The 11,055-nt window shown below is 35.2% G+C and overlaps 1 protein-coding gene across 6 annotated transcripts; it reads left to right on the top strand.

The window, feature by feature from the left end:
* Window positions 1-736: 736 nt before the first annotated feature.
* On the top strand, window positions 737-10,254 carry LOC111370636 (B3 domain-containing transcription repressor VAL2-like). 6 transcript variants are annotated; one of them, XM_022992450.1, is made up of 13 exons: window positions 737-1,053; window positions 3,494-3,575; window positions 3,719-3,817; window positions 4,472-4,805; window positions 4,935-5,259; window positions 5,509-5,605; window positions 5,905-6,079; window positions 6,515-6,591; window positions 6,862-7,269; window positions 7,752-7,801; window positions 7,903-8,016; window positions 9,118-9,188; window positions 9,272-10,254. In XM_022992450.1, the coding sequence occupies exons 1-13, from the start codon at window positions 929-931 to the stop codon at window positions 9,988-9,990; spliced, it is 2,676 nt and encodes an 891-aa protein (XP_022848218.1). In that variant the 5' UTR covers window positions 737-928; the 3' UTR covers window positions 9,991-10,254. The 6 variants fall into 6 exon arrangements, with proteins under 6 accessions (XP_022848218.1, XP_022848217.1, XP_022848221.1 ...); XM_022992449.1 differs by having other exon boundaries at window positions 7,749-7,801; XM_022992453.1 differs by lacking the exon at window positions 737-1,053 and adding an exon at window positions 1,265-1,461 and having other exon boundaries at window positions 7,749-7,801.
* Window positions 10,255-11,055: the final 801 nt, after the last annotated feature.

The following is an 11,055-nucleotide window of genomic DNA, read 5'->3' as shown; positions in this document are numbered from 1 at the left end:
ATTCTAAACAAATGAAACGGTGTTCAAATATCGAGAATGACATATGAAATGTAGGAAAATATTATTTTAATATAACTTCTCATGAAAGTCATTTCTCAAAATTCATGACAAATTAACAAAAAAATCAAATATCGAGAATGATATTTAAAATGTGGAGAATACCATTTCAAAATGTAGTTTTTATTAAGAGCATAATAGATAAATTAACACTAAATTCAAATGAGTGGACACTTTTCAACTCATACCCTTAAAATTGGACATTCTTAAAAATTCCCTTATTTTTTAACATTTGATCATGCGATTATAATTTCCTCAAAAACAAGGAAAAAATTTATTTAGAGTGGATAATTTTTATTTTCTTGATAATTTCCTCTCTCTATCTCTCATCTATCTTCTTTCTTGGTAATTTTCATAGAAGCCCTCGTTTGAGCCTCATTATTTGTAGATCATAATCATATGAATAATATTTTTTTGAAAAATGAATGGTTAAAAAAATTTTGATTTACGTATAATATTATTTTATTAAATATTGTGTGATTAAAATAAGAAAGAGAAATTTTAATTTAATGTAATAGAAAATAATGAAGCTTCAACAAGAATAAGTACTTGAAAGTGACTAGAATTTTTTATTTTTATTTTTTGTAATGCAAATTTCATGGTAGGGTCTAAATGAAAGTTATAGGCTTTGTTTCGGATGACGTGGAATTTGCGTCCAATGACATTGCGAGGAGACGAAATTTAGAACAGTTGAAACCACGACGCCAAATGTGACGCACCAGTACGCAATTTCTGTCACTGCACTTTTGCATTATTATCTCTCTAAAGCAAGGATTTTACGCTTGATAATAAAACCTGGAGTGAAGATATTTTTTTGTTGTTAGATACACAATATATGTATCTATAGTTTGGGTTAAGGTCTGTTTTTGTCATGTTGTCGTCATCATCTTCGACTAAGGTATGCTTCAATTCGAACTGCAAAGAGCCGTTGGAGAAATGGAGAAGAGGTTGGCGTCTTCGCACTGGCGAGTACGCTGACCTTTGCGATCGCTGCGCGTAAGCAATTTACGTTCCCTTTTTTTTTTTTATTGGTTTGACTTGTTGTTGACTTTTCGTTTCTGTTCATTCTTAGTTTAAAAATTGAATTTTGAATTTCTGNTTTTTTTTTTTTATTGGTTTGACTTGTTGTTGACTTTTCGTTTCTGTTCATTCTTAGTTTAAAAATTGAATTTTGAATTTCTGATTCTTTTTTCTTTGTTTTTTAGTGAATAATGAGGACATCTTTGTTCAGCAATTACGGTTTTCTGTATGAATTCCGTATTTTAAAAATGGAATCTGCTACGTCAGTGTGTAGATATTTTATTCCGCTTTGCTTCCTCAAGTCAATAATTTATTGCTACCATTTTTCAATTTCCGGAAAAATGTATTGGGAAAGTTTCACTAGAGCATCTGGCTGATATTTGTGTGAGTTTTGTGGTGGGAGGAAGAAGACTGACACTTGGGGTGTTGAGCGAATTTTACATATAAGAAGTGCCCTTTATAATTCAGTTTTTTGTTGATTGATAGTATCCTATTCCGATGTTATGTTAGGATTACTAAGTGGAAATCAGGTTTCTGATACTTGCCTTAAATGCAGGAACTTTTAATTAGTAAATGGGAAATTACAACTTAGAATGCATAATTTTGTTGCTTGACAGTATTATACTCCGTTGTTAATTTAAGATTGCTAGGCTATACTGCAATTATTGAGTGGAATATCAGGTTTTTTATTTTTTATTTTTACACTAACTGTGTGAATTTCCAACTAGGGATTTGGCTAAAGAAAATCTTTGTATTGGTAGCATCGATACGAGTTCATTTCGTGGAAATTTCTGGTCATAATCGTCTGATGTAAATTTGTTTGTAAGAGAAAATCATTTTGTAGAACTCTCACTTTTCCATAAAAAAAAAAGGTTGTGCTATGGGTACATTATGGACACCATAATGGTGTCCATAATGTACACCAAGCATTATTCTAAAAAAAATTCCTACTTCAATATTTCATAAGCTATTTTATCAGTTTTATAGATAAAATCATAATAGTGTAATTAAACCATTCCACAATAAAATTGGGATTTCGCGGTTGAACAACGCTTGAAATTTTTTTTGTTGGGGGGATGGGATCTTCTTTTTCTTGTCGTCTTTGTAGTATTATTATTTGAAAGGAAAAGGGAAGACCTTATTTACCTGTATTAAATTCCTTTTGTTTTTAGTTCAAATTACACAACAAATATATTTTTCTTATTATAGAGATCTCTAAGATAAATTTTTTAATTAAGAGCTTGTTTGTTTAAAATTATAATCTTCTTATAATTTCAAGTCCAAGTCAAATTTTAATTTTAACTGCACATTCACAATTATTATCTATACATTTCATGGGATTCACTACTCATTTTCATTATAATTTCATCAAACAAGCTCTAAGATTACTTTGTGAAACTTATTCTTGGTAATATATGATGCACGGACACTCCTATTTGTGCTATGTGTCTTTGTCCAACACGTGTCGTGCCGTGTCTGTCGTGATACTCCTCGAACACTCCTTGACTTGTAATAGGTATATTTCTTTCCCTATAGTAATATCTTGTTTAACTTAAAGTTATTTTTATGTCAAAAATAGCTACTCTACCACTTTAAAAGATTTTATGATAAAAAATTAAAACTAAGAAAAGAATCCATTTTATCAAAAAATAAAGAGTATAAGCATAAAGATAGAACATATACAATTTTAGCCCCCGTTTGAGCCCCATTACCTGAAAATGAAAATGGGAGGAATAATATTTTTTAGAAAAATGAGTGGTTGAAAAAGAATGAAAAAGTTTTCGATTTACATTTAATATTATTTTATGAAAAATTGTGTGGTTGAAAATAGGAGAGAGAAAAATGGAATGTAATGTAATTTAATTTAATGGGGATCAAACAGGGGCTTAAAGAATTTATATTAACGTGTTTGTATCCTACATTTTTTGAAAATCACGTGCTGGCGTGTCCTTATCGTGTGACATCTGGCAAGCATGTTTGTGTCCATTCGACATAGTTGGTAATTACTGAACCGCGTCTTACTCTTATCACTTTAGAAGTAAAATTTTTAGGAGTTACATGGATTTATTATCACAAGTATAGTGATTGTAGGTGGTAATAATTAATTTCACATTACTTTTGGATGGAGAGACAAATTAGAAACTTAAATCAGAATCGACTTGCTTTCAAACGTATTAGAGAAAATAGGTGTTGTTTGTCTTTCTAAATTTTCTCAGATTAAATGGTTTAATGTGCAAAGTAGGACTTCATGTAAATTTTCCATACTAAATGTTGCATCAAAAGTGAATAAGTATTAAGATATGCCAGCTTCCTTATGCTCATGGGTGCATTTACGACATTGTTTCATATTGTTTAAGTGACTTTTAGCCTTCTTATTTACTTCGTGAATATGTTTTGTAATTCTACGTGAATGTAGTTCTGCTTATGAGGACGGAAAATTTTGTGAGACATTCCACTTGAAGGCTTCTGGTTGGAGTTGTTGCAATTCTTGTGGAAAGGTGAGCTAACTTTTAATATTTGTATTTCAGGAAAATTTAAATCCTCGATTTGTTAGAGACTAGACATGAAAATTTTGACTTTTACATTTTACTTCACAATATTAATCTCATCTAAGTCTTAAATGATGAATTCTCCTTTGCAGCATATACATTGTGGATGTATAGTTTCATTCCATATGTTCATACTATTGGATGCAGGAGGAATTGAATGCCTGACTTGTGCGAAGAAAAGTTACATTTTGGTAAGGATAATATGGCTCCTTTTTATTGGTTTTTTTGTTTTGTATCGGAGCCCACAGCTGTTAAAATTACTGTTTTATCATGCTTGTACATTAAAGTGATTTCAGTTGGAGGTAGGACCTTTTTTTGTTTGTGACGTGGTCCTAGTATGCCAAACTCTCTTTTGAACAGTTTCTGGAGGGTCTGCACTTGATATAAGCTACCATTCTCTTGTATTTGGGGATTTTTCATTTCCTTTAGTTTTTTAATAGCTGCAAATGATTGTTGGCCTTGATTTTCAGGAAAGAGGGGGCTGGGAAAAAAAAAATTGCCCTCCAGTAGAAGTAGGATAAGTTTAGTAGCCGGGAGTGGTAACTCCAAGTACAACTTAAATCATCAGGCTGCATCAATCTAGCATAGCTTTTATAACTCCTGCATGGCCTGCCCTAGATTGATTTTCCATGGTACTGATGATATTACTTACACATGCTTGTTTTGTATAGATCAAATGTGATGTTTGTTTGAATTTCCTACCTGAAGAAGTTTTACACGGAGTACCATGAGACAGTGCTTGTGTTTTTGCCAAACATAATTGCTTGCTTTGATCATGATCCAGTGATTTCATATTCCTTCAAATGATTGTGACCTGAATGCTTACCTTATTTGCCATGTTTCAGACCCCAAATCCTGCATGGCCACCACCTTCTCAATTTCTTCCTTCACAGCACCGAAATTTGAAGGACCTCTCCATGAAAAGTTGGAGAATAGCTGGCTCAGGTCCATTGCCGTGGCGAAAAGCACCCAGTTTTTTCAATGATTCTGGCTTCCAATTCGAGTTGCAGCCGGGGATGCCCGTTGAAGTTGATGTGGTTCATGGCATTGATAGATTTGGTATAAGTGAGAGATTTTCCATCTCTTCTCTTGAGAAGAAACAAGAAAATTTCTTTGAAAGACTGATTGACGGAAAGCCGATTGTTGGCCCATCTGAAACACTTGAGGATGGAATTTCTGGTGATTATCTTCACTATCATTTTTCCGCCTGTGAAGAAACTCATGGTTACTTGTCATTTTCTTGCTCTCTTTGAAAATTTTAGTGTAACAAAGTATGCCCTGCAATCTTATTCAAACTATTTTTTGCAGCATCCAATAGGGAGGAGCAACATAATCCCTCTGTAGCATCAGTCGTAAAGAATGAGTCTTCGACCTCAAATGTGAGTTTGGCTTCAGCTTTTTCATCCAAACATGAAACAAATGGTCTGAACCATGATTGTGCAAGTCTTTCACAATGGCCCACCCTTTCAACTCCAATGGTCAAGCACGTCCCCAGATACAATGGAATGAACTCAGCTGGTGAGGCCGTAGCACATACTGGAAAGGCTCGAGGAGATTGCCGAGGCCGTAATCAGTTGCTACCTTGGCATTGGCCACAAATAACTAATGAGGAGCTACTTCAACTTTCTAGCAAGTATCCTACGGATTTAGAAGACTTCATAATGTTTTCATGCTTTCGATGATCATTGTCACGGATAACTTCGGAGTTAGATGTTCTATGTAATATGCTCCTAATTTATACAGTCTTGTCTTATGAGACCTGCGTCACTGCATGAAGAATCCGTGCGAACTCAGCCATTAATTAAACTCTGCATGCCATTGACTTTACAATCTGTGCAATTCTTCAATTTAGTATGTTGATATGACCTTATCGTCTAGTTAGTTCAAACTCAGTCCTTACACCTTTATTTGAGAAAATACTGACCGCTAGTGATGCCGGACGGATCGGACGCTTAGTGCTGCCAAAAAAGTGTGCAGAGGTGAATCCCTATGCTTTTGTGTTTTACTTCAGGACTTCAATCCTGCAAATTCTTCTGATCAATGTGTGCTTATATAAATTCATATTTTGCGGGGTGCATTTTTTCATATATGTTTATCTAGTATTTTCTTCTACTTGCCTGTATAGACAACCAAAAAATAAAATGAAATGAAATAAAATAAAATAAAATAACCTGCGGAGAACAATTTCTGACTTGAATATGTTGCAATTTCTTTATTTGTTAATACTCGCGTTTGTATAGACTTCTGATAAAAAGTAACTTCATGTACAATGGGACAGGCCTATTTTCCACTGATATCTCAGCCAGAAGGGTTACCTCTGGAAGTACTGGATTTGAAGGGAAAAGAATGGGTATTTCAGTTTCGGTTTTGGCCAAATAATAATAGCAGAATGTATGTCTTAGAAGGAATTACTCCTTGTATACAATCAATGCAACTGCAAGCTGGTGATGTAGGTAATTCATCAGTACTGCCTATTTGTGTTGCCTGTGATTGTTTCCCTCTGTTATCAATTTGATTTAGTTTTACTTCTTTTGTTGATTTGAAGTGTCCCTCATGTTTGTTTCTTCTCTGTTATTAGCTGTCTGAGTGATGCTTTAAGTTTTTGCAATCTTTGCATTGCCGCCAAGATTCTCATTGCAGTACATTAGGCTGAGTCTACCATGTGTTATTTCTTATTCTTCTATTGCCATCGTTATGTTAAATTTATTGTGTAACTTTTCTGTTAAACTAAGGTCTGGCTAAACGGTTTGATACCGTTATTTCATAGTCCGTCTGCATTGGAAAAAGCTGTTGTATGCATCTTCTTAATGTTATAATACATGGTGTGTTTTTATGAGATTATTTGTCTTGTCATCGAATTGCAAAATGAGTTTGATTTATCTTGTCAGTAACGTTCAGTAGGCTGGAGCCAGAAGGGAAATTGGTCATGGGAGGCAGAAAAGCTTCAACCACTCCATCCAATCAGGTTCGTCCTTGTCCAATAAAACAAGTGTACTTTCCTTCTAATTAAAAATTAGTGATTAAAACAAAGTTATGTCTCCACCACCAAATTTAAGGCACTTTTATGAGTATGCATCCTGAGTTAAAGCTGTTACGTTGTATTTTAAGTGGGTCTGAAAATTCTGTATCTTTGATTTTAAATGTATGCATGTATTATGTATAATTATCGTTTGTTTAGAATTGAAGTTTAAGCACCTAACTACTTTTCTGTGATATTGTTTTGTTCTGTTTATAGGGGGTTGAGGCTACTTTAACTGGGAATGATGCTTTGGCTCCTGAGGATGATAAGGGTAAATATAAACTTGGAGAAATTAACTCAATAAATGGTCTCACGAAGGGTAATTCTGTGCCAGCTAGATCTTTTCCAGTCAACCAGATCGCTAAAGCAGATTCCGGAACAACCTGGTCTGAAATTTGTAAATCAAGGTTCAAAGTGAATGAAACACTCGAGGCTAAGGCTATTTGTCACGGTAAAAGGAAGAATAGCATCTTGGGTTCGAAAGGTAAACGCCTTAGGGTTGAAAATGAGGATATGATAGAGCTGAAGATCACATGGAACCAAGCTCAAGGGTTGATGCGCCCGTCTCCTAAAATTGTTCCCACAGTTATTGTTGTGGAAGACTTTGAAATCGAAGAATTTGAGGTATCAGGATTCTTTTCTCTGAAATTTCATTGGTATCTACTTTGTAGCAGCTCTGTAGTTTCCGTTGCTTTATTTTTTTGAAGTAGCAAGCACCTTGAGAGATGTCTTCAAGAGATGATGGATGAAATGCTCACGAGAAAACAATCCTATTAAGGAATAAACACTCGGAGTAAATTCATTACACTTGGTGCTTTCCTCAATGCAGTCCTTATTTGGTTCACAATGCAACATCATATTGTGTTGCTTAAACTGGTTTATTGAGAGCTTCAGCTCCAACTTGAAGTTATCATTAGGTTCTTGTACACATTTTTCTTTGGTGTTTGCATAATATAATTGTTGTAAATGGTTTATCGGTAACGTGACTTCTTTTTTGATGAATAAGCATGGTCGAAGTGTTTGACAGAAGCTAAATGACTGATATTAAAGCATACCAATGGGCATCCATTTCTTTCCTGTTTTCCTAATTTGATTCTCTTCAGCAGCATGCACCAATTATTGGAAGGCCTACTATTCCTGCAATCGATCATTTTGGGTAAACTACTTTGCTTTTATTAGAGCTTGCATCCCCCTACACATATCTCCTACACATTTTTCACTTACCTGGTGAATGCTAATGTTATATACGTTACTTAGTGAAAAGATACAATGGGTTCAATGTGACGACTGTTTAAAGTGGCGCAAAGTGCCTGCCAATGCTCTTCTTCCTTCAAGATGGACGTGTTCTGAGAATGTATGGGGCCTTGACAGGTATCCTAACTTTTATACCTGTATTTTAATCCTGAAATTCTATTTAAGTCTTCACATTTTTAACCAGTGTGCATGTGGACTTCAAACTCCAAATTTGGCCCCAGATGTTGGCCCTTTTCCAGACGTTTTTCTATATCCTTTTCCCCTACTTAAATGAGTGATAACTGTTATAGCCTTTTTTTCCCGTTTAGTGTGATTTATTGGTTAAGCATGACAGCAGTATCTCAGGATTTTCGTATATTTCTTTTCTTATGTTGCTTTGGGTTTTCTTTACACAACTTTTCCTGATTCATAGCACGAACTAGACTGGAGAGAATTCTGTTCTCTTTCCGTACCTGTTCTCCTTATCAATATCCCTGAAATGCAAGTCTCCAGTTTTTGAGATGTCATTAATCTCTTGGTTATGGAAGTCTTTACCCGACTTTCTCTGGAGACGAGTAGTATATAATTAGGACAAGAAGCAATGGAATCCCTGACGTTAATGATCATTACGCACCATCTTTGTGTTTTTCAACTGGCAGATGAGTGCACACTTTTCATGGTGTCATCCCAGTTTTTTATGGAACCTCTTACCTGCTCTTAGCGAAATAAATCAATGGCATAAGAGAATCAGCGAAAGGGTCACCCCTGATTCTGAAAGGACGAGATTAACAGGAAACAAGAAAGAAGTGTCCCCACTTATCAATGCCTACATTATTGCAGTCAAACCCTGAATATTTAATTTCTTAATGAACCTCTGCCAGAACATGGTCTTTTCCTCTGTAAGTTTTGTATTTATGTTCTAACTTAAGAGGTTGGGCACCAATAGGCTGCCTATAATGTACTGGAGTATGTTAACAATCTGACAGTGTTGATACTCTATAGGAGCCTGTCATGCTGCTTTTATCAGCAATTTTTATTTTTGATTCAGCATTTCCTTAAGTTCCTCTTGTTTGGAAGCTGTGTTAAGGCTAATTCTTTGATTTTCTTCACTGTTTTTTTCTCAATTGATACTGTTACTAATTTATCAAAGAAAGTTCTAGGAAACTTCTGTCAATCCATTGTATTCCATTAGTTCCAAATAGTTCGTCTTAAACTTTTCCAATCCTCTTTACATATCAGATCTTTATGTTTGGCTGCTGAGAAATTATCCACAGAAGAGCTTGAAGATATGATACCCACCATTAGCAAAGGTGTGTACTTCCCTTTCTTCTCTTGCGTCGTTGCTCAATTTCCTTCCATTGTCACATTTGCTAATGGTATTCTAATCGTGCAGATTCTTGTAAAAAGAAGAAGAATGAGAAACAGGAGTCAGATTCGGTTGTGGCTATGGAAGGACTCAATGCACTCGCTAATTTAGCTATCCAAGGGGAGGAAGATCTTCCAGCTTCATCACTATCCGGACTAAGGCACCCACGTCATAAACTTGGCTGCACATGCATTGTTTGTATTCAACCTCCCAGCGGGAAAGGCCCCAGGCATGCGCAAACATGCGACTGTGTTGTCTGCAAATCCCTGAAGCGCCGTTGCAAAACCCTGAGGGATAGGCGTGAGAAGAAACAGTTGGAGAAAGAGGCTGAAACGACATATACTGAACAAGTGCCAGATAATGATAGTTGTGTTGATGACGCCAGTGAGAGAAATTTCTTGGTCTCGCCTTTGAAAGGTCAAATTGACCTTAATATCCAGCCGGAGCGGGATGAAGAGGTGTCACCTGGTTTATATTTTGGAGCCATAAAATGCTCACTTCCAGATGCTACAGAGGGAAATTTTAGGCAGCAAGGATATTCAAGTTTGGGTGTTGGCATAAATGTAGTCGACAAGCAGATACAGGAAGACGGAACTGGTCAGTCTAACTTCAGCAACCGTGTAACGCTAGACAGCCATCTTGAAAAAACCGACGTGGACCATCATCTGATTTTACCAATGGATACGGTGGGATCCTCGTCATCAACTGCTACAAGAGGTACTCTTTCGCGACAATGCAATCATTAGAAAGTCCAAACTTGTGGCAAAGTAATTATTTGTTGCGTCGGCAGTAGTCAGCTTTGCCATCTTCCATTGTTAGAGCTGTAAATCAGGAGTTTATGATTTGGTTAGAAAACTCGTGGCAAGGTCTTGGTCGCATAGATGTCTCGACGCCTCTATTTTCTCGTTAGACGGATGACTGAACTATAGTTTTGCATGTGTACAAGCATAATTGTGGTTATTCTATTTATCTTTGCTGTTTGGCGTAAAATCTTTTGTGGCTAGAGTTTTTAAGTTACACTGTAATGCCATCAAACTGGGTCGTGCTACCGGTTTGGGTTCGAGAAAAGCCCGGCAACATGCCTGTGCTGAATTATCAACGCGATTTCTCCAAAATTGTTTACTTCTTATCCATAATTTCTCCAAAATATTGGCCACATATTCTTCGTCGAAATTCATTTATTGGCGAAGCATAGAATTAAATAGTTGTTGATAAACAAATGTTCCAATCATTGGCTTCGACCGTAATATTTTCCGGTTATTTTGTGCGAAAATTGTGATTGCCGCCTATAGGTTGTGTGGCTTCCGATCACAGAAGTGAAAATCTATAGTTTCAAGTATGCACGCCCAATTTAAGAATGTGAATTAAGACGTGTCATTGAAATATTGTCATTTAGTACAAAGATTTCACTATATTGTATGATAGTGACGTATGAGAATGTGTGATTGCAATATAAAATATTTGTAATACGTTATGTAATTGTGTTGTACTACATTTCATTTAGATAGAGAGAAAATATCAAATCTGATTGTTATTAATAATTTAATTTTCTATCTATAAATTTTGTGATTTTGAAAATTCGATAAAGATGATAATTAATCTAAAAATTCAGGATTACATAATAAGTCCATATTATTTGATAATATAGTTTAAATATATATTTTATGTAATCAACACTTGATGTTTTTATTTAAAAAAGATCCAAAAAAAAGAAAAAAAGAAAAGGAAAAAGGAATTTATTGACCAAAACAACCAACCCGGAGTGGCCATCGCGACTCCAAAAAAAAAAAAAAAAAAAAAAAAAAAAAAAA

Source organism: Olea europaea, chromosome 21 (assembly GCF_002742605.1).
Source record: "Olea europaea var. sylvestris chromosome 21, O_europaea_v1, whole genome shotgun sequence".
NCBI lineage: Eukaryota > Viridiplantae > Streptophyta > Magnoliopsida > Lamiales > Oleaceae > Olea > Olea europaea.
Note: the sequence above shows the minus strand (reverse complement) of the source record. Positions and strands in the feature narration are given on the sequence as shown.